The sequence below is a fragment of the Myzus persicae genome, unplaced genomic scaffold, assembly GCF_001856785.1.
Source record: "Myzus persicae strain clone G006 unplaced genomic scaffold, MPER_G0061.0, whole genome shotgun sequence".
NCBI lineage: Eukaryota > Metazoa > Arthropoda > Insecta > Hemiptera > Aphididae > Myzus > Myzus persicae.
In genome coordinates, this window is record NW_019103259.1 from 238,198 (window position 1) to 265,106 (window position 26,909).

Sequence of the window (26,909 nt, forward strand, 5' to 3'; positions counted from 1 at the left end):
TTTAAAAAAAAAAAAAAAAAAAAAAAAAAAAAAAAAAAAAAAAAAAAAAAAAAAAAAAATTATGTATTAAACAATAATATATAAAACAATATTAATTGAACATGTATTCGTTTGTCTTGTGTGTGTATAGATTTTCGTAATGCGTGCATGATGTCGTCGGAATGCCATTATGTGTCCGCACAAATTTTCGGTGGTAGGTATACAATAAATTCTATCGGATTTTACGACTCGGACCGAACGATGGGAACGACTGCGGATTTGACGACGATTTTAACGACCGGTTTCGTTCTAAGGCGTCAATAACGCACACACACGCACACGTTTTCACACACACACACACACATACATTCTCATATATTATATATGTACAGGTACACGTGTAACCGTTATGTGTGTGAAAATCCATCGAAACCTACGCGAGGGAAGGTGTTTTTTTTATAAATATATAATATGTCACATAAATCCATCGGAAGGAAGTAACCGATTAGCGGTGACGAACTTGGGGTTACCGACCTCGTCGTGTCCGATCACACGGCGGTCACTGCTGCAGCAGTATATAATAATAATAATAATAACAATATTATACATTACAAATATTATATATGCATCGCATATTATTATTATTCATTCAAGTTATATATTATTACAATTATTATTATTATACCTGTGCGCACGGTGCGGAGGAGGAGACGACGGCTACGGAGCGACTTCCTGTCCGCGTACATCCGTCGTATATACCAATTATAATAGGTCCCGGTAGTGCAATATTGCAGCGCACTTTGGCGACTACTGTATATATTACCCGACTGTTTCCGTTATACGCGTATCGTATCGTTTTTGTTTTTCAAACCCATACACTGCTACTGCACTGCACGCATGAAAAAGATTTACAAGTGGCACTGCAGTCGTCCACGCCGGGTAGGCAGGTATAAGGTATTATGGGTGTATAATGTATATATATATATTATTGTATAAAACCTGTCGCACGAATCGGATTTCGATGCGACGTTGGTACCTATATCATAACCGAACGGAATTCCTCGCGTCCGGCACATCCGGTGGCGGTGTACACCAAAGACAATTTCACCCGTTACAATATAAGCGCGTACGCTGCACATGTGCGGTACAATAATGTTATCTGTCCGATTCGACGAAATTCGTATGCGCCTCGCGCGGCGCGTGTAAACACGGGGGACTGCCTACCCCCCCCAGACGTTTGTTAAAAATCATCGATCGGGAGATTTATACGATCACGGCGGACGAAAACAATAATATAACAACACGCCCGACAGCGGCGTCTTTCGTTGGACAATACACCTATTATTATTATTATTATTATCTTGCGCGATTTTCGGAGTTTCGATCATATCGCCGCGGTGTCTCCGACTTCCGGTAGTCCATCGTCGTTGTCATACCACCTCACGATGGCGACCTAAAATTCACGATTTCGTGCAACGACGGGGTTGCACGTTATTCTACGTGTATAATATACGTATTATCATGAATATTCATTATCGACTGAATGGTGCGAGACCGATTATGTGTGAGTGTGTGTGTGTGTGTGTGTTCGTGTTAACAACGGTAACAAGGTTATATATTTATATGTATATAGGTCTGGATGATGTGTAACGACGGGCTTAGATATTATGGTAAATTATGGTAAAATGCAGTAATGCCCGGGCGCGTGTGTTGTGACGGACAGAAAATCATTTCCATCGTCCCGCTGCAGTATACCACTATATTACCGCTATGTATATATTTATACATATATACAGGTAGAAAGATCGCTCGTGTCGCGCGGTGTATAATATAATAATAATATGATGTATTGGTACATGCATAATGTTCAAATTATATTCCAACACCAAATATTAGTTTGAATCCTATGCACATAAGTCGTGTGCTGCGTCGCCCTTTACCCGCCGTCTATAAATTACGAATACGCGTTTTCCCGTGACTCTCGCCATCACATAATTTAAACATATATTTATATATATTACATGACGATCGCTATGTAGCATATACGTTGCAAGTTGTCTCACAACAGGATGAGGACGCGACGTTAATGGAAATCGGATTGACAAAACGCGTATTATAGGTACACACACATACACACACACACACACTAACACATATTATAATAATATGTAAAGGTACATTATAATAATATGTATTACTATTATTGTATATTTAAATATATTATTTGATACGTATAATATATACACGTATGCGTTAGGTTGTCGGACACGATAAAAATTGAAAACTGGTTTCGGGAAGGGAATAACAGAACCCGCGAAGCGTTCGACTGTGTGTATTTGTTTAAACGGTTCGGTTTGTCGGGCCGACGTATATAATAATAATAATAATAATGTACGGTGGCGGTGGTTAAAACAGTATAGGTACAAGCATTACTAGCACTGTGGTATTATAAGCACAACGTATACGCTTTTTAAACACCACATCGCAGCTCGTTTCTTCGACATCGCAGTGAGTAAAAAACGCGTACTTATATATATACAGCAAACAGATGAAAAACTCGTGTCGCTGCGAAAAGACACACAGCAGATATGCCCATAAAATATATTAAAATATTATAATTATTCATTATGTTTTTCAATATACGTGTGTGTATGGAAACGTATGATATTGTGCGTGTGTGCGTGTGTATGACACGCGATCGTATTTCCGATACTGAATAAATAAATAAGAATTCTGCCGTACGCAGATCAGCTGCAGGTGCATTATATTCGAAATTTAAAAAACAAATTAAAGTCGCTTAGGGCGTATCATGCGAGAAGACCGTTCCGTCATAATATATTACATACATCAATATAAATTACTAAATTAGTAAATACCTATAATATCATTGTTATATCATTATTTATGTGTAGTGCAATTATGGGCTAAGCGTCATTCAAGTGAAATACACCCAACCTTACTGCAATTATAGTTATTTTGAAAATTCGAAAGATGCGCTGTGATACGAAATCGAGCTGCGGACAGCGATATTTAGGGGAAGACGACTATTACATGGGTACATAGGTATAGACACGTAGGACTACCGTGGGTGGGTATATTATACACGTTATTTCGTTATAAGTATCTTACATAATAAGCGCATCATGATGGATATAGGTAATAGTATATTATATAGCTGGAATCAAAACTACATGTGCAAACAAATATATACTAAGCAGTCGACCATACATAATACCAATGTACAATATGGTCGCGGGCTAATGAAATGATACACGGCCCAAAGTACACATTCGATTAGCACACATCGTAGAATACGAATATGAAAGGGGAGGGCATACGTGTGCTGCAGCAGTGTTATAACAATGTGTAAAGGTGTGTAAAAAAAAAATAAAAAATGTTAGGGCTACGGTGGTGTATAACAGCGGTTGGACATGCGTTTTCGCGTGACGAGCAAGCCTTACAACAAAAATAAAAAACAATCCGTCGCCGCCATTTTATACGGCCTCCGCCGTGTTTGTGCCGGTCTTATCATCATCAGCGACGCATTACTATTATTATACTACAACCGTTAGGGGTGAGCTGCAGACGGGTAACCATGATGACGATATAGTGACGTGCAAGTATAGGAGGTTTATAGGTGCAATGTTTCTGTGAACAACGTCGTTGAATACATTTTCGATGTTTGTTCGTCACGCTCGTCCAAACATAATATTGTGTAACATTATATAACATATTTGTATTACCTATACGATTATCGAGCATATTATAGCTGCTAATTTACGCACCTAATATTATAATGCGGTATAGATACCTAAAATGAAGATTCGCACAAGAATCGCCAGCATGATATAGTCGTCGTAATAATAAACTGCATACGTTGCAGGAGTGCATCGATGTTTTACATTATAAATTGATCGAATTTCGGAATCGACTGCAATACTTCGAGGGAGGTCGTCGGTGGCTGCAGCTGCGGCAGCAGCGTGGTTATCGGGATATGATTTATTATACTCGCATATCGGCTACTTAACCAGTACACGTCGCCGAGCGGCTTCCTACGTGATTCCATTAACAAATTGTGTGTCGGAACGACCGCGGCGGCGATGAAAAACAGAAGCGAGTACATATACTTACACACACACACACGCACACACAAACACATACACTAGCTGTATGTACAGATAAAACACGAGGAGTGTTAAAACGAAAAAATAAAAATTCCTGCGTCCTTATCTACCGGGTGTAATGGCGAAAAGCACGGCGGTATTTGTTATCTTTTCCCAGAGAGTCAGTGCCAACAAACCACACCCAAAACGCGCTCGTGTATAAGTGTGCGTGAGTGTGTGTGTGGCATTAAGGTATACCATTTTTCCTTTTTTTACCTACTTTTTTTTGTTTTATTTCGTACCACCCGTTCGTGCCTAAAACCCATCCATAACCATCTGCCAGCCGACCAGCACACGGCGGCGGCCACGACGATTACGACAACGACGACGTGTCAGTTGACCAAAGGGAATAAGGGTGTTGGATAATATATTATATTATGTATGTATAAAACACGTAATACATAAAAAGTATAATATACGAGAACGTGCAAAAAAAAAGTAAAAACAACAAAATTACGGTTCAGTGTTACCAACATCTAAAGACGCAATCGGAATGTCCGCATACGCTTATTATTTAAATGGGTTAATAGCATATAGTAAAGGAGCACAATTTTGTTGAAAATCGTCATTTTCATGTTTCGAATTGGTGAACCACCAAAAACGATACTTTTAAAAATTGTAAAACTACATAATATTGTTCTTCAAAACAATTTGTACGAAATATTAATACACATTATATATACAATAATGTATAATAATATGTAATATAATATAATATAATATTATACAATCATATAATATTACTACATTATACTTAATAATATACACGCCAGTGGTTATAATTTTAATGAGAACAACTCTCGTCGTGTTTATAAAGCCGTCTTAATATAAGTATATATTATAAACATTATATAAACAACGAGGTATGAAATAACTCGAATTTGCCAATAAAAATGAGCTTGAGGATAATTTTAAAAACTTAATATCATCATAAGCATACATTAATGTGAGTATATAGTATAATTTTACTGCGTGTCATGCATTAAGTATATCCGAAGAGAAATTAAAAATACAAGTCTATTTTAATAAGAGAAGAATATATAATAACAAAATTTGTTTGATGTCGAAAATATGATGATAAAATTCGTTAACGACTGAAGAATAAATATTTTCGTTATAGCTGGCGCGTTTTATATCTAATAATTTCGAGTTAAATATATATCATATACATGCATTTTGGAATGTGTCCAGTTGATGAACTGACATTTTTGGTTAAACGATTAATTTTTTTCACACTTTTTTTCTGTACGCTTATTATGTTATTTGTAGACAAATTCGAACTTACAAGATATCCATCATTTTACGTCACAAAAAAAAGTAGACGTATAACATATACACTTTGGTCACATTGAACGATACATTTTTTCATAAGAATTTTTTTGTTGTGTAGATGCTACTAATGATTTAAAATGTATTTGATAAAAATATTACGATATCGATTGTGTATAATATAATAGTGTTTTGCAAAAGTCTATGATATAATACTTATATATATATACAAAAACATTTTATATTGTTATAGTAAGTATTACATCATAAACGCATATATATAGTGTATTATCTATAGATATACGTAAAAACGAATAGAAAATAAGATTCCGTTTGAACACGCAAAAGTTACAGATTTACAAAGGCCACCAATATGGCCGACATAGAAATCGTTGTCGTTGGATATATATATGCAACGTTTGGAGAAAAAAGAATTAACCTACTGAAAAGTGGACAAAGCTTTTAACGTAACACTTTTTTCCCTTTTTTTTTTACAGCGTTCCGGTTCGGAATAATGTATAAGTGAAACAATATTATACAGGGGTCGTGAGCGAAAAAAAAATCGGCTTTCCGAAGGGATAGTCGTACTGGCTTTCATCATTATCATCAACATCGATAACACGAATCGCCCATTATATGGAACTTTTTTTTCACCCCATCCATGCACGAATAATAATACGCGTGCCCGGCTATTTTTTGCAAGATGAAAACTCGTAATGGTGTTTAAAATATTATTATTATTTTTCAATGGAAAAATCGTCGGCTCTCCATAATATATATATAAGCGTGATATGGTTTTTTATAAACATTATCCGGTCAACCAACGGCACACAATGTAGCACACCGCCGGAGATAGACTTTTATTTATTTATTTTATGATTGTGTTGTTGTTGTCGTTCATTAATATTTTTTTTTTTTTTTAATTTTAAAGCACCACCCGGTAAGCATAATACTATACGTCCGTCCTAAATTCAAAATCGCAAATCTATACATTTATTATTACACTGCAGTATTTACCGGCTATATATATTATGCATTATACACCCGACAGAAAACATTGCTATAACATCACGTGTGGGTATTAAATGGAAAAATAATAGTTATAATAATTCATTGGCAATAATATATTATATATATCGGATAACATCCTAATTCCTAGCATTGCAACGGTACCCATAGGTGTGTGTGCCTACACATATACACATATATTATTCCCGTTCAGTCAACCGATTGTCATAATACGATGTGGGACGTATGTTATTTTATATATTATATAGTATTAGCTAGTAGTATAATATTGTAATATATTGTACTTATAAAGCTTCTAATCGGCTGGAATCATGTTTCGCAATTCTAAACACTCGCAATAAGCTATATTATCTATGTGTATATTACACACACACATACGCACATGATACATTAGATATTGTATCAATTAAACACGTACACTACATACAAATACATAATTATATTATTATTATTGTATAATGTTTAAGGAGGAAAATATAATATAAAGTTTTTAAAATGTGTTTGTTTGTAAAATGAAATGAAAGATAAAAAAGAACCCACGGCAAAACGAATTCGTACATAGATATAAACATCGCGAAATTAAATATACGACTAAAAAACCGTGTTGACACATTGTATTTGAACAATAACGTTGATATATATACATTTTAATTGTGCAGACGACGCGAGGTGATTTTAAAGGTTAACCGTAATCAAAAGTTCGTTTAACACAAACGAAAGACGTTCTTTTAAAAGCATTGCCTGTATAGATGTACAGTGTTTAAAAATTAACATTTTATGTTCAAGAATTAGAATTTGTATAATGTTATTTTCAACCTACAATAGTACATAGGTAAATACGTATGTATTATAAGCAGAAGATTAGCAACATAAATCCATAAGATATACGAATTATTATCGTCTATTTCCCAACATATGACTTTATAGTAAACATAAATACGGGTGAACCGTATTTGTTTTATAAATGTAAAACTAATGGAAAACTAATGGAAAACAAACCACCTAACCTACATTGAAAATGTTACAAGAAACCAATTGTATTGTATATAATAGCATTTTTTACGGTATAAAGAATGTACCTATACATATAGTAGGATAAATACATATTTGTAACATAACAATAAAATACATGTGTAATTTATGAAATCATGTACGTGTATACATTCGTTTTGCGCGGGTTTTTAATACTTTATATAAAAAGTTGAGATACAATTACACGATGCATTATAAAAAATGTAAATAATGTTTTTGATATATATATCTATGTCTTTAGATACATTAATATGATGACATAATGCATAAAATAATACATGAGTATTATACACACAGGGAATTATTATTAATATCAGCTTGAAAAAAGTTGTTTGAAACGTGCCTGGTAGATAATATAACGGAGGTAAATGTAAGATATATATGTACAAATGTTAGAATGTAAGATGAAAATAAATTTTTTTATATATTATGAAACATATAATTCAAGTAAAATTACAAAAACCCCATATAGTTGAAACATGCCATGCTTATGTTCCACATGGTATTTTATGCAACACAGTGTATATATATAGGTACTATACTGTAACTAATAATAAATATATAATATATAAGATCGAAAGATCATATTGTAATAATATATTATACATTATTCAACTATATAATGATTGTAGTACCCATATATACATTCACATATATAGAATGTGTTTTATATTATTTACGGTGCACAATAAATGGCGTAATGAAATATTTAATTTGATAACAATATAGGTACTAGCTATATTATCATTATAATAATTAATAGGGTATATATACTTAAATTCCGCGTGGTAAGACTGGCGGACGCGAAAAGCTTCATACGTGCACGAAATCGTCGATCAGAAAATCGCAATTGAATTAAGAAGAAAATCGAAAATTAAGTGTCCCTAATATGTATTATAGGCACAACAAATGAACATCGTGTTTCGCCAAATGATTTAAACACATTTACATCATATCTACGAAGTGTGGCCACGTGGAGGTTTAACGACGGCGTCCATTTTTATAAGCACCCGCGATATCATCGAAGGACGAATATAGGCAGGCATAGGGTACCGAATAAAATGTTTAGATGATGTACTCCTCCGCCGCGGTGTGTCGCACAGACGACAGAAAAAATATTGAACATTAACCATCGCGGCGGTATAGGTACTATAATATAGCTGTGCATACCCTCCTCCACCCCATCGGAAAACTATACACACGTACCTAAATATATATTTATATATTGCGTTAGATTATATAATATACGCCATTCCTATTGGTCGGACCGCCGTTCGACGCATTGTTGTTTTAGGCGAACATAAATACAACATATACATAGGTAGGTACATACGTGTGTACATACATACATACATATACGTGCGTCGTACACACACGCACGCGTAAAATAATATAATAATATATATTGTTATGCCTCTGCCCCGACAACCCTAGTATGTGTGTATTTTTGGGGGTACTCACCCGTTGAAAGGGTACCCGAATGCCGCATCGTAGGGGTGATAGACCGAGTGGTACGGCCATGTAGCTCCAGCTGCCAAGTTCTCTTTGAGATCAAGTCCCGCTGCGGCCTGCGCACACACAAAAAATATACATATATAACATTAATAATAATAAAATATATTATCATATGTACAAGCGTTATTAGGGTGAACTCGTTTATTAACGTTATTATATATAACTCAAAATAATATGGGTAGTGCCTATATATATATATATATATATATACATATACTTATTTCGAGTGTACCGCGGTCGTTACAATATGATATATATACTATATGCACTATATATATATAGGTACATACGACCTAAGTATATGGATTATGTAGGTATATAAGAGCGTCTATGTACGACAATATGAATCACAACGCCGTCACTTCACGTGTATGACGCGATATGTATATGTCATATACGACAAGGACGCGACGTGTCGGAATATGGGTTTTTTGTGCGCGAACTGTATATGTGTGTAGATCCCTCGGCGAGAAAAGGAAATATGATGTATATTATGCTAATTATATCGTTTTTATATAGATACCTTTACTGTGTACATAAAAAATAATACGACAGTGGAATATATATGTTTGGGTGCGGTACCTATATATACTCTGCGATTTCACGAAATCGGTTTTGCAGGATATTATATAATGTATAATGATATCTCCGAGGGACTGGAGATATATTATTGTTATTTTCTCTATAAATATGAAATATATTTATAAATTATGTTAAGCGGTACATTAAAATATTATAAATCTATGCGAACTTATAAACATACATACATAGTATACCTATACATATAAAATGTAAGCATCGCGGGGGCTAGGCGATTTATGGACCGCCATACGCGTATTTTAAAATAATATAGGTATGTATATGGTTTACAGCTATATACAGCTAGGTAATATCTATGAGATAATATACCATACACCAAATGGTATACAGGGTGGTTAAGAGTGGACAAGGGGTTGAATTGCGTTGAAAACGACGTCCGACGTGCGGAATAAAGGCACTATGTGTATATTATTTTTACGTTTGGGCTGTATAAAGGCGTACACGAGTTATGTGCCGAACACACGAGAATCGTGTCTACAAAAAATGTTGATAACACGAGGTTAATTGTTCAGAGTACATAAGTAGGTATCATAATAATATACCGCTGTTAAAATTGTAAGGAATTAAACCAGCAGGCTACAGATAAAATATAACCGAAATAGTTTTCTTAAGTGATATATTACCCGTGCACACGTAGGTATCATATAATTATATAGAGTTACCCTACGCATAACGGTATTAATAGACAATACTAAATATAATTCCCCACAAATCGAAAATAATAATAATATGTTGTTTAAAATGCAGATTAACTGTAAAGGTAATTATTGTTTCACAATACATATTCTGTTTCTTTTACAAGTATTTGGGTAATAATTTTAATCAAAGTTTTTGTTCATACTTTTAGTTGATTAGTAGTATAGATATTATAATATATCATGATGAAAATGCGAGTATAATTTTAATCATAATATGTCTCTATTAATTAGATAAACATTCTTATGTCCAGCACAGTAAAAAAACCCTTAATTATACAGAGACATCAACGCAAATATAGGTACCTACGGCAATTCAAAATGAAATATTTCTGTCGACATTCGTTCGGATATACCAAGCCTATATAGGTGTACAATTCATTCAATCCAATCTTTCAATATTTAATCATTTTCAACAAAATATTACCTAATACACAAATCTTTCAATGAATACAGTCGTTCATGTACACCCATATAGTGGCACACATGTTACGATTATCAGTCAAATAGAGGCGTCAAAAAACGGGTACTTACGGCAGAGTAGAACGGTGGTTGGTCAGAGCCGAGGGCCGGGAAGTAGGCGGCCATGCCCTCGGGGTACGGCGCGGTGTACATGGACAGGGCTGGTACACCCGAAGCGGCCAGCCGCTGGTAGCTGAGCAGGTCGTACTGGCACGAGCACACCGTCTGCCCGGTAATGGGGTCGGTGAATATGGGCCGGCCGGTGTCGCAGCACCGGGGAGGTGCAGCGGCCGCGGCCGCGGCGGTGGACGTGCTGACCGTGGCGACGGCCGTGGTGGGACTGCCGCCGACGGACGACGGTGCCGTGGACGACGGCGGTGGGGCCGCTGACGAAGTGGTCGATCCGCCGACGGAGGACCTTGGCTGATGCGGTGGCGGCGGAGACGAGTTGTGGCCGGCTGCGGTCGAAGACGGCGGTTGCGGCGAGACGGAAGTGTGTCGCCGGGCCGCGGTGAGCGATAGCTGTAAAGGCGGCGGGCTAGAAGACGACGACGAAGACGTGTGCGGCGGCTGCGGTAACAGAGACTGCGGCGGCACTAACGATGCGGTCTGCAAACGAAAAATGTATTATTAGTATATAACACGTTGACAATATATTATTATTATTATTATTATTATTATTATACAACAGCGTATTGTATTAAAGTTGTGACGAGATAGTATATCTAGGGAATCGATATAATATCATAGGTATACAACGTCTCATATACACAGAGAGTTCTCAGATACCTTAGAGTCGAGATTCATAGCCTATACGTAGGAGGAGAAGAGCTAAACGTCAGTAGGTAAATAGTATAATAATACATTCTTTGAAATATTTTTTAGGAAAGTATTGGGGTACACATTTTATGTTCCCTGAAAATCGTGTTAATAGCAATATTATTATAACGATAACAGGACGCACCAAACGCGCAGTACAATACATGATGTATTATGTTATGTAGGTACCTGCAGCAGAAAGAAATATACAATTTGACGTCGACGACACGCCAGATAGTCAACGAGCCGTGTGATTCGTACCGTTAAAAACCGTGTCGTATGTGTAACATATTATTATTGTTATTATATTGTTACGTTTTTCGACAGTTGTCGTCTGCAGCGACCGGCGACGAGCGGTGTCACACGGATGATCGGATTTTGACGAGCGTCACACACACGCACACTTATAATAATAATAATATATATTTCGTACAGTAACAATAATAAAGCGGCTGCAGAGCGATGTGCAGGAGGAGGACGTGTACGTGATTTTTTGACGGAACAATATGATATATATATATTACTATATTTTAAGCGAAATCCGTGTGATATGCGATATTACTCGACGGATTGGACGGACGAAAATCGTACGTATATGTATATGAGACAGAGTAAAGGCATACGGGCATATATAATACATATTATACGAGTGACAAGCCGACCGTACCCACTACAGCAGTCGTTGTTAAATAAGTCGTCGTACACCACGGGTAGGTATAACGGTATACCCACGTCCTATATGGCTATATATAATAATATAATATATATCGACGATGGTTTTGTATGGGCGCTCGCTCAAAATAGGGATGTGGTGTAACACTCCACATCTACATTATAATATGCGTTGGTATCACCGTAGGTACCCATCTATATAATAATATTATATTAAAGGTATAAATCTGGATTCCGCCCGACCGAACGATTTCCTCGCGATTCGCGTTCCTGCCCCCATACACCTATATTATATATTATATTATACTTTTGCGGTAGCGAGAGACGGATTTACCTATATGGTAATAGTCGTGAGTATACATATTGCCGATACCGTATACGGAAACAGGATACGGCAATCGATATACTCATAGGATCTGTAGAAAATTATTTTTACCGAATCCGCGCATCGTAAAACCGCGATCGTATGGTAGGTACCCGCGCGGATAGGTTTTTGGGAACGGTATTTGTATTATAATACGTATATTGTGCCCAACTATATACACCTATAACATATTATAATATGGTACCTATACCTATATGGTACACCGTTCAGAAATTCCCGTTACAAAGACTTCGGGGATTTCTTATGGGAAAATAGTGAGCTTCAGATATCCCCAATACAGTTGTTGTAACACGAACCGTTCGTCTACACCACGGAATGTGCGGATATGGGTTGGTGCGAGGAAAAGCGAGCATTCTTTTCCAATCAATGAGCACATACACTGTGCACAAAATCGGCAAAAAACGGAAATTCGTGTTGAAAACACGTTTACACAAAAGTTTGGATATATTCTGATATTAAATATATATATATGCACACACGTTTTATTATTGGTTACCGCGTGTCATCAAATATTACTGCAGACGCACACCTCTATAAGTTCTATACTATTATTTTATATATAATATACGAAAGTAGAACGAATGGCGGCAACCATTTACGCTCCTCCTACCCAATTGCATATTGTACGCAAAGAACCCGCATGTATTAAACATATTATTGAAACATAATATTAAATTACGACTTCGACCACAATACATTCCGTTTATTTAAGTCTTCCATTTTATATTTTAATTCGGACATTATATTATTAAAATATTACGTAATAGACCAAGTTAATGATGCGTAGTTGATTTTTTTTTTATTGTACCTAATGATTAATATGTGTAATATTATATTGTAAAATTGTCCGTGGACAAAAACTTATAGGTACATAAGCTAAAATTGATCAAATTTCTTTTTGCACTAATATAATTAAAATACATTTATTTATGGTATAGCACTCTATCATACTACTAAAATAAAATTAGAAGTTATATTACATACATATTTTGTTATGATTTGTACAATGAATAATACAATATTGTGTATATACTTCTAATATGAAATAATTATCAGATAAATATTTAACAGTGTCATTATACCAAAAATAGTAACTATTACTGTGTAGGCAAATTTATAAGAAGTTAGGTACCACATGGCAGTATTATCATTTATCATATTGAAAAAATATTATTCGGTAATTTTATTCCCTAATCATAACAAATATATGTAAGTGTACCTACCCATGATGTAGTCAAGTGCCTATATGTTTAAACTTTATACCTACATAGTTCTATACGATATAATTAAAATTATAATTAATTTTAGGTATATAATGCGTTATATTTAGAGAATAGAGCAGTATTACAATCGTTGGTATTTATATATATATATATGATGCATGAATATTATGTTAGTGCAGAAGATATCTTCTATAGTAATAAATAATAACATTCGAATAAATGCAAGAGAATTGAAAACATATTAATTATTAACTTTATAATGTATATTTTTAAATATTATTTGGAACATGGTATATACACGCATCACTACGGTTTAATCAAATTAACAATAGTATATATAAATATCAAAACGGATATTTCCCCATCTACACCTATATAATATGTAAATATTATATACACGGAGAAGTATATATACATAGGTATCTAAGAAATAAGTGCGTTTACCTATTTAAATCAACTGCGCCGAATAACATAATAATAATATAATCTTTACCATATCCTAAAATATAGGATAGGTAATAAAGTACCTAAATATGTACAGGTACCTATCATAACTAGTCATTTTATGTTGCATGAGCACCTCCAAAGCGTGCGTATAATAATATTATGTACCTATACGACGACATATTTCGTTTAAATTTATCTGGCCGTTTCGACATTTTGCCCGATGGGTAAATAAATAAATATTTCACTGGGCTGAGTATATAGAACTTCGCACGGCTATAAGTCGGATATTAGATTTCGCGCGGTGCAAACACCGTTCGCGCTGGTTGTCGCCCACGCGATAATCCGTTTGCGTGTCGAAAACAAATAAATATACATGTATACACGCTATACACACACACTCACACACATACACTCATATATATATATATATTATAATCTACACTTTTCTCGAAAGAGGGGTCGTATACAGTAATGCAAAGGCGATAACTCAGGAAAAATCACATAAAATAATATATATATTATATTATAATATAACAAGAGAGTATGGGGCGCGAAAGAGGGTATTATATGGGAATCAATTTTTTCGCAAGTACCTACTTATGTATACGTATAATATATTCATGTGTTTTGATTGAATTTCCGAAAACAATATATAGGTTAGGTGTACACAGTGGCTTGGTGTTTTTATAATAATAATAATAATAATAATATAGCCGTTTGTTCTGGCCCATATAGACTGCAGCCGTTGCAATACGAGTATAGACGTGTTACCATAATTCTTACACGGCGACACACAACATATTATAATATATTGAAGATTGTTTCGAACGAACATAATAATATAATATATACTATATGTGTACACATTGTTATAACAGTATAGCAACGTACAAATCGGACACTGCAAGAGTTTTCAGGCACGCGATATAACGATCGTCGTGTGCATATAGGTATATTGTATTGGTTTGTGTTGAAATTTCGTTTTAACCCGAACGTTGGGCTGAAAACGTACCTAATACCGCACGAACGGAACTTTCGGAACTATGTAATTTGTGTGATGTATAATATATTATTATATCTCGGTACCTAGGTGTACATTATACCCATGAATTTAGTGCATGTTTTAAAGCGTGACGATTATAAATTATAACAATATAATTATTAAAACCAGGCGGCGATTTTGTGCACTCGCGGGAGAGAGTGAAGAAGAAAAAGAAGAAAAAGAAGAAAAAAAAGCGAAAATAATAACAATAACAATGCGCCTATAATAATATGACCTGTTTTGTCCTAATTAGAACTACCACAGGTTATTAATAATTAATAAGGTGACTCCTAGTTAGGTATACCTATATGAGATATTACACATATGTATATAATTATTCATGTATATACCTACATAATGCGAGCGATAAAAAGGGGCCTCCCAAACACGGATACCAATTGTCGGTGAGTAGGTATTATACCATCTAAATAAGCAACAACTTGTTCCTTCTTGTACGTTAGAACAGTATATATTATATACCGAAGCGAAAATCATGTACCTACGCGATTATATATACATATATAGACGTGTAGTAGGTACCTATCGATACCAAATATACCTAAATAGTATATATATAGTACCTTTTTTTATATATAAAACGCTAGTGTATTTACTTAAGCTATTAGGTATACATTCCTATATATATATATACGCGGGCGTTTATATATAGTGTACGGTGTATACATATTTTGTAAGACGGCGGCAACAACATGAAATCCCAAGCGTGGGCGCCAAAATGTATCGTTATATAAAAGTATATACTTCACCGAACTATGATATAATTCCGTATATAGGTATATATTATTATAGTCATATAATGTATGATATGATGTTTTTTTCGATTTCGATTGTTTTAGATTTTTTTTGTTCGTCGAGACGGCAGAAATGACACAATAGAATGAAATACAAATTACAAACTATTGAATCAGTAAACGTGATATTGTTTTCGGCCCTCGATTGTCTATAGGTCAGTAGGACCGCCGTCGCCACATTATACCATTTAGTATTCAACGTGTAATTTGTTTTTCAGCCACCGTACGACACACACATACATACATACAATTACCGCGTTTACATACGATTATAATATTTGGTATATACTATACAGTCGCGGTCGAACAATAATTATTATTTATTAATATGTACATGCATAATATATACATAAGTAAGCACGCGATAAATGTTTATAATAATATATATAAATAGTATTATTATGTATTAGGTATCCCCAACTCTATACTCTATAGTAAACACAATGGACTCAGCACACATTTGTTATACATAATTTATATTATATACCTAAACGTGTAGTGATATACACAATAGTATGTTCACTATAATATTATATTATAAAGAAGAAGACGGCGCGTGCTTAATAGCATTATACGCCTTTATGTACGGGTACAATATACGCCGCCGACCGTATAATATCATCGTACAATATAATTTTGTTGTCCGCGAGGAAAATCATGACGTATCCGTGTAACAAAATATTAGGTTAGCTTAAATATTTTCGTTGTGATTAAAATTTAAAAAAAATTAATACGAATTTTCGACTTTGCGTACGCGTTACTGCAGCCGTTGTATAATATATCCCGTGTTACAAAAAATTATGAGGTCAACAAAATAGAACAAAATGGAAGAAAATAGAAGAAAATGGAAGAAAATAGAACCAAATAGACCAAAATCAATACAATACATAAAACAGTTAAGTACCTATACACATTATTATATGAAATATTTCTCATATTATTTTTACTTACGGGAACTCTGCTGTAGACGATGAACATCGTGCAGCGCGTAATGTTATACGTAACGAACAATAATTTGCAACGTTAGAAATATTATAATAATAATGTATATTATAAATCATACAATTTTATGATTTAAAACGCGAAAGTGTACATATATTTAATGTACTGCACTGCTCGGTGAGCACACGCGAACATCGGACACGAGCAACGGACGAGCGTCAAATGATGCGTATGATGGGTATATTGAATAATACTTATACCAATAATAATAATAATAATTATTATTATTATTATTATCATTGTCGGGGTGGGTGACCGGCGCGCCGCCGTATAGATCAGCCGCGGCGGCTTTTCCCGAGATAACCAAAATCGCGAGTATTATTAAATCGTATAATATATAGGTATATAATATATAGGCACACACAATACGTTGTATAAAGTATATGTATGCTGCAGATATAAGCGATGGCTGTCACCACCGACGAATGAACAGGTCGTCAGGTCGACGGAAATTTCGGAAAAATAAAACATTAACCGATGCTACAATATATATTACGTGTAGTATATAGGTACACTAGATTACGATTAGAATTTTATCGGTTTTTGTGTTTATAAACACACTTATAAATGTATATTTGTACATACGGTACGCTTAGAGGGTATACAGCGATATCTTTACGCACACTCCAAAATAAATCGAGGTAGGTACCTACTTTTATTTACAGTTATTTGTATAATATACGGTTTCTTTACGTTAATATTTATAGCCTTAGAGATTTATATTATTATAGGTATGCGGATTTACTATAAACAAAAAATGTACATCGCTGTTGTCACGATAGTCATAAATCAAAGTTTTAAAGTATAATATAGGTTATACTATATTACTTAATATATTACATCCATATAATACTAGGGTCTCGATTGCAAACAGCTAAGAAAAGTATGTGCAAAGTAGATCCGTAATCAGACCTAACGAAAAAATTGTAAAGCATTCCAGAAATTTGGAAACCTATATTACAAGTTCTCTTAATTTATGAGTATAATTGAGTATCTATGTATTATAATAAGTATTTACAACGTAATGTTTATAATAATAATAATTGTGTAGGTAGGTAGTATGTAATAAAATTAATTTTTGTAATATAATATCGGTGTTTTTCTCGTGGTTTTAGAATGCTTTTAAAAGTGTTGATTTCCGCTTGTTACAATAAATACTATATGTATTTAAATTAGATAAGGTCTTTCGATACTATATAAACACGTAATATTATAGCTATTCGTATAATCAGAACAAATTCGGAGATAATGATTTTCTTTCGCGGAAAGTTGTTATGACCGAAACGTACTTATTGAAAAAATTCTAATTATACATCCCACTTGAACACATGTAATATTACCAAGCTCTATGAAATATACCTAAATCGTGTGTAACAAGTGTTTTGTAGTAGGTATAGGTTCCCAATATTAAGACTATATTTACCTACCTCTACCTAATAATTATTGCATAGAAATTACAATATGCATATTGAGTTTTAATATTTGTATAAATATATGGGTGATTATCGTAAAATGCATGTCAAAATTACTAATCAAATTATAAACAGCTAGTGGTTATTAAAAGTGTGTTAAAGTTAAGTTATGCAAATCAATTCAATTAGGTACATATTAATTTATGTAATATTCACACATAACAAAGTAGCATAAAAAAAATGTCAAAACTACAATGACATAGGTGCTTCGTGCACTTAGAATATACCTAATATTGTACCTATATAAAGGTGGATGTGCTAATAGTTTCAAATAATTATCCTTCCGAATAGTAAGTAAAATCATTATAATAGTTTAAGAATTTTTTTTTTCATTTAATCATCTTCTAAGACACCTCTTTATTTTTAATAGTGAATTATACCTATGTATACCTACGTAAATGAAATTTCCGGAAACGTTTATTCAGCAGAATACTTTAATACTAGTGAAAACAAAAAGGTACCTAAGGTAGATTGGTAGGTATAACTAAATAGGAGAACTGATTTAAATAGATTAGGCAAGATTTATACATATACATACATCAAGTTATAGTATAATATAACTAGCAATAACAGCCGCATATATGTTTGAATTCAAAATTAGAACACATCTATAATTTTACATATTATCTACATATCGAAGAAGATATTACCTAATATATTAAAGTATATACGTACATAAGTACGTGTTGGTATACATTTGTACAATAATTAAATAGATTCCTTTTTAAACAATACTGCAGGATGGATTTCGAAGACATAATATTATATTATAGGCACTATATACTCCTGAATAATTGGCCTTTTAAATTATTTTTCAACAAATTTTAATTGGATCTCAATGTACCTACGTAAGTATAATATGTAATTTATAATAAATTAAAGCCAGCTACTCATCATTAGGGCTCTCGTGAATATATCGATGGCATGCAATTGGTGGGTTCCAAGAAAATGATTATTTATCGCGAAACGAAGAAAACTAGAGCTAAATATAGGTGTAATAAATAGCTATAGTATATGGGTAAAAGTGTAGAAACCTATACCTCGTAACCGCCTAATAATTTGACTCGCGCGTATATTACAATATTATAATATCATAATCATACCACATCAGCAAATACTGTGTAATATTATAATCATCTCCTTACCTGGTGTCCGATATTTTTGGCGAGTTGTTGTGAAAACTGAGAAGTCATGGTACGCGGGAGACCCGCGGTTTCGAGACGTTTTCGCGGGACGCGCGCGCTACGAGACCACTACGACAACAACGGCCAGCGTCGCCGCGGTGCAGTCGTCGGCGGCGGCGGTGCGGGTTGCGGCGGTGGTTGCGGTCTTCGCGCAGCGATTCATTGGCCGCACGCCTATGCGGTCCAAGTAGAAGACGATTCGAAAACGAAATTTAAAAACCAATAACAAAAAAAAAAAAAACACCGTAGTCTGACGGCACAAGATTTAAAAAAAAAAAACTCGAACACACGTCCTAACGGATGTACCTCGTTTACGATACTATATTGTATTGCAATAATTATTTACGAATCGAATTATTCTAATATCATTACCGGCGTACACGGACGGCAATAATATATTATTAAAAATATCGTAATGGCAATAGTATTATTGTGCAGGTATTACGAGGTAGCAGCGCGTTCGTGTTCGACACGGGTCGGTTATGCGGGACAGACTGCTGTGCGGTGGCGGCTACGGCGACGGCGGCGGCGGCGGCGGCAGCGACGACGACGACGTGTACGCGGTAGCGACTTGTCCGCGGCGCGGCGTACTATAATGAGCGACGTGCGCTGCGAGTACGGCCGACTACACGCGCACGCACGCCCGCACGCACAAGATCCGTCAGCAAAACGCGCGCACACTTACACACGTACGCGCGCACACACACTCGCCGTAGATGCGCGCGCGCCTAGTGGTCGCGATTCTTCCGCCGGTGGGGTGCGGTACGGGGCGGCGGTGCCGTCGTCGGACGAACGAACGGGTCGCGGCGCGGAGGCTGCCGCGGGAGCGGTGGCGGGGACTGCGTCAGTCGGCGGCGGCGGCGGCGGCGGAAGGGGAACGCGCGAACACGCACACGCACACACACACACACACACACACACACACACACGCACACGAACGGGCACGCACACAAGCACACGAACGCACGCACACACACGTGAGGCGCGCGCGCGGGGCACCGCCTCAACGGATAGCGCCTCCTACGCACGCCCAACCCGCCAACCGTTCCCCGCGACACGACCATGTTTACCACCACCCTGCCAACCAACGGTTATCGCGCGAGCGGCCGGCCGTCGATCTTTTCACTACCGCACACCCTGCAGTCGGCCGCCGGACGAGACGTGTTCTGCTGTTTTCCCTCGACACGCGTAGAGGTACCTACCTATATGGCTATATATAATATATACATATATTATATTATTACTTATTAGGTACTATCTACAACTGTTATACTACAATAATATTACGTAATTATTGTCATCGCTCGGCGGAACAGTATATGTTATAATATTTATATTCCAGTACAGAAACTCTAAAAAAAAAATCCGTTCGTAAATCCTATATATAGGACACTATATACTGCAGCAGGGAGCAGGGCCACCGCAGCCGCGTGTTTTCTCAGGGAAAAACGAGTAGGTATAAACACTGCAGTGTCCCCGCACTCTGTGCACATATATATATATATATGCCTCGAGGAACCCTTTCTTTTATTCTGACAAACACGCTGTTGCAGTGACGACCCTATTCGGAGCGACTTAAATATTACGAGCCGTTTCCATTTATATATGTGTTATAAAACGCATCGTCCCTATCAATTATATCATATATATAAGACACAGCGTACCCTTTTGATAACTATTAAATGTAACTATTAGAATATTATATGCATACACAATACGCCCGCAATACTGAAGTATTCTGCTGCACTGCTGCAGCAGTATATAGATTTCAATTATCCTATATCTGCCGTTTTAAACGGCTGCATAATCTCACACTATATAGCAGTGATCGTATATTACCATTTTTCTGCAACGTCAACACCGAGGCTTACCAATGTATAATAATGCCTGTTATGTGCAGCGTGAAACATAATAATATGTATACTAATATAATAAACATAGGTGAAATTATCAATTATAATTTTACATTGCATATACTCAAGTACCTAAATATGTATTCGAAAAAATTCTTCCTTTATAGGTACACAGTCATCATACGAATGTTTTTAGGTGTATTACCTACCACAAAGTTTATATATTTTATAGTCAAGCTATTATTATAGTTTTACGAGAAGCACTGCTCGATTTTATTATTGCTATATATACGATACACAAATATTGCAAAATCTTGCTGTGTTAGGTAACCTATATTTGTCGATATGGTCAGAAAGTAGTAAGTATTATGTAGCGGTGCTGCAGTCCGGATTAGACGTAAAGTCTTCTCCACGCCAGTATGATGTGGAAATAAACATACAGGCAATTATATATTTATATACCTATATAATACCTACCTATAATGATCTATATGCTACCTATATACATAAATACGTTGTTTCGTTATGTTTTTATACATGACCTTCTATATAATACCTATTATTACTATTGTACCTTTCCTCAGTGTATATGCACCTATATATTATATAGGCAAAACCAAGTCATAACGCAGAAGAAAATTAAAAGTATATTTTGTTTGATGAATTGCCATATGTATATGTATAAGAATGTTTGACGTTGATTTAGGTATATATATATATATTATATTTATATGACCACGGCCCTAATGGCTATCACGTAAATGGATTGTTTAATAATTATTATTATATATAAGCCTATAGTAGTATATATATATACCTATATACCTAATACCTATATATTAATACATATATAGAGTACAATGCTGAATGATGCATTATTATCATCTATATAAACCACACCGCCACACTCACTGCATATATTATAACGTCATAATAAAGCTATATATAAAGGCACTTGTATATATACTGCATATAAACGTGATTATTTATGTTTTTATTTTATTCGAATACTCACATGCGTAATTTATTATTGTAAATTTAGCGGCCGATTAAACGCGAAACGGGCCGGCCGAAATAAATCGTTGACATTCATTTTGTTAAAACTATTATTGCCATTATACATATTATATACATATATGATTTACCGTTCGCGCTCTTCAACCGCCATCATGATGGTGAATTCATAATATTATATGTACACTACATATAGGTATATACTATATAATAATAAAATGGCCTTTTAAATTACGATTGTCGCGTCGCGGCGTAAACCCAATGACGTGTGTCACGTAGATGCGGGCTCGGCGGCGACTGTTCGCAGCGGGTTCAATGGAAAACGGGAGGAAATTGACTGGTTTCAAAATATATATATCCATGACGTATAGGTATATAAACGGTATAATGGGTACGCCGAAACCGCACTAATTTGTCCATTACTCGCGGGGCGTATAGGTCGTTTTATAATCACACACGCACGCACAGTATACGCGACTACATATACATACATATATAATATGCGTGTGATGTATATACTTCTGTATATATATACCACGCTCGCGTTTAAAACCACATAAATAACAAACGCGATATTCTTTTTATGATAATAATATATATTATGTATGGGCAAGTACAGATATAGGTACCTATTATATTGGGAACGATTGAGAATCAAAAGCTCTGCGGGCGGTCGATCCGACCGCTACTACACGCACTGTCTGTATACAAAACAATATTTCTATAAGGCAAATAATAATAATGGTATGATATTATTATATTATATATTTACTATCATTATTATACTACTACTATAAAATACGCATAATAGGCGGTGCAGATATATATTATGGCGACGGTTGTAACGCATCTTCGATTATACCTAATGGATAATATATTATATATATGTGGATATAATAATATGTACATAAAAACCGTCCGCCACCGTATACTTGCACGCGTCGAATGATAAAAAAAACAGTCTATTCTCTTTTGTGTGTGTGTGTATGTGTGTGTGTGTTTGTGTGCGCGTATACACTACGCTGATATACGCTAACTTCGATTTACATTTTCGAATTTGTCTCGACTAACGCACACACACAAACGTGCATGTATATGTATATACACTTTTGTTCTCTATTCGTCGTCGTTCCGTGTCCCGCGGTCGTGTGCACACGATGCTTATCGTTATACAGTATAAATACGCACACACACACACACACACAAACACATTATATTGTATATAGTTGTCACCTCTCCTTTACTACTAACCTACACACACCACCGATACACTGATCCGTTGGGGAGGGGTGGTGATGGGACGGAGAGAAGAGGCCGCGCCCATTCCCAATCGCGTTACCCGCCTTTAATACTCCACCCGGCCACACCGTCACCCTTCACACGCTCACGCACACTCACATAGACGGACGCACACACCGCAGACATCATTGTTATAACGTCTATTCCATATATACTTGTGTATACAGGGTGCTTCTTTTATATCACGGAACAAATCATTCAATCGGTAAGTAAAGGATTATAATGTGGTATATATATATATACCTACATAATGCTTCAAGAATTGTTGAAACTAAAAGTGTATGCGTTGATCAAAAAAGAAAAAACTTGAACAATATCATAATGATAACAATTATTCATTCTAATGACAAATCCGAAAAGTATTTCCAAAAACATATATCGATTATTTGTACCGAAAAATTGAGAACAGTTAGTCATAAAAAGTCACCAATATAGAATAGTGTAAAATATAATATAATAATGTAGGAACTTCATAGGTCGACAGTCTCTCTTATAATACCTTTGATGAAGTTTGCTACTAAGTATAATATCTATATAACCTATATTTATTTATATATAACAATATAAGTATAAAAGAAAATAATTTAAAATAAAGTCATTGCTTTAATGAAAACCATTGTACATTTTTTTTAAATTAATATTATATATTTTGGATCAGAAAAAAATATTTTATTGAAAAGGTTATATTAGGCAAACTATATAAACATTTGTAGACAGTTTTAAATTGCGTGCTATCTACAATGAAAAATTATGCTTATAGCTTTACTATACTATATAATATATATATAGGTATATGTCTAAATATAATATACTCTATAAACCTGCAAAACAAATAGCAGAAGCTGGAGATACGTCATTACTTGCAATAACGCTTACTAATCGGAATGAGTGTTCTTATAATACAAATTCCGAGCTAATTGATAATTCCGAGGATAATGGTATATAATAAATAATAATACTATAATCATTAGCTGCAGTGTAGCCGTATATACTTAGGTATATCATTTATATATAATTATACATAATATTACATGTTTATTCATAGATTTTACATGTGCATGATTTTAAGGCCATATCGTGAGTGACAGTTTTAGTATTTCAACGTTTGCACAGCAGGCTATTAATATTATTATATCATTTTAGTTTTATCAGAATTAATCTGATGACGTTTTCGAAAACCAATATGCCTACTGAAAGGGTACATACTATGTATAATACCATAATAAGAGCTGTGTTCCTTACACCTTGCTGTAATACGCATATATTATTATGTATATATAATATATATGCTCACTATTAGTATATACTGAGATATGTATATGTTTATGACACGTATTGCGAAATCGTTTTATATTATTATTAGTATTACACGTCTATATAGGTATAAGGTGAGTCGTGAGATGACGAGGGTGACAATTATATAATATATATATATATATATATATATGTATGAGTATATATGACATTATATGATGCATATATAGTTTAAAAACGGCGTGTGAGCGGTGCGCACGCGTGACGAACGTGCGGCAAACGACTATGTATATAATATAGTACATGTGCGCATGTGTGTGTGACAGCGGCGGCGGCGGCGTCGGCGGTGAGGTGACGCGAGCGTTTGAAACAAGTGTCGCGCGCGAACAACCGAGCTCCCGGGACACGACGAAATCCATTAGCGACATTGTAAACAAAAGAGGGCTACCGTCGCGGCGGGCCGGGCGGGCGATGCAATTGTTGCAAAACAACAAGCGGCTGCAGAGTATATAGTATATATATATAAATAAGTGGGTATAAGGTATATGCATGTATATATCTGTACAGAGTGCACGAGAAACACATGCCTTCCCCTCGATTATTCCTCTTCGCCCACTTCCACCCATCCACCCCTCGTCCGGCGGACCAATATATTATATATATATATATATATATAGACCCGCGGGCCACTCTGAAGTAGGTACACACACACACACACACACACACACACACACACACACACATATAGCTCTTTGTACGGGCGGCGATTTCATTGCACACTTACAATATATATATATATATTCTATTATATACCTATATAAGGTGCAAGAAATCAGAGGCGGCCTTTGAAACGACGTCGAAGATTGTATATTATAATATAATAATGTAATAATAATAATAATAATAATAATAGTGTGAGCGAGACGCGGATGGTGTGTGCGCCATGCAGTTATATATATATATTTATATGTAGATATAGGGTACACTCGGCTATAGGTATATAGATCCTGCAGCTGGGAGAATATATAATAATGTACAGTTTCGATGGTCGTAAGAACTTTGTATATATATTAGTTACATTAAATTATATACGCGTATATATCGTATAAGCAATAAGCGCACTACAAAAGCTTATATTGTTTAGCCAGTGCTAATTTCTAGCACATAGTATATATGTTTATAATATATACTTATACATGATATGTACGTAAATATAACGGAACCTTTGTACTTCACTCGCAACATTACGATGCAAACTATAATATACACCTAATATAAATCCTTAATTTATGCGATTTCGCAAGTCTTTCGACGCGCAATAATATTATTACAAGGTATATATAGACACATATTATTAAATACGAGATACTATACGTATACTAAGTAATAACGCGCCTCTAAACATTTTATATTATATACCTAAAATATTATTATGTACCTATCTTATTTCATATCGCCGATACATATATATATACTAATGACGCATATATACATAGTACTGAAAAATTGTTTCTGTATGGGTACGTAAAATATGTGTTTTTATTGTTACAAGATGTATTGTTTTATAAATAATGCACTATATATACGAATTAACATATGCTTCGATATAGTAGCTCAAAATGATTATATACCTTCCTATAGCGATTCGCTAATTTGTAAACGTATTTAAAATAGGTACATAATATTA

At 34.9% G+C, this 26,909-nt stretch overlaps 1 protein-coding gene across 2 annotated transcripts in view; it reads right to left on the reverse strand.

Moving 5' to 3' along the window:
* LOC111034097 (homeobox protein caupolican-like) overlaps positions 1–26,909 on the reverse strand; it is a 44,825-nt gene that overhangs the window by 13,204 nt on the left and 4,712 nt on the right. The window contains exons 1-3 of one of the 2 annotated variants that reach the window (XM_022315132.1): positions 19,764–20,422; positions 10,817–11,353; positions 8,934–9,040 (exon numbers count right to left, since the gene is read on the reverse strand). In XM_022315132.1, the coding sequence (XP_022170824.1) occupies positions 8,934–9,040; positions 10,817–11,353; positions 19,764–19,811 (692 nt within the window). In that variant the 5' untranslated portion in view covers positions 19,812–20,422. Of the gene's footprint in view, positions 1–8,933; positions 9,041–10,816; positions 11,354–19,763; positions 20,423–26,909 lie in introns of those variants that run through there. The other variant, XM_022315131.1, reaches the window with a different exon arrangement.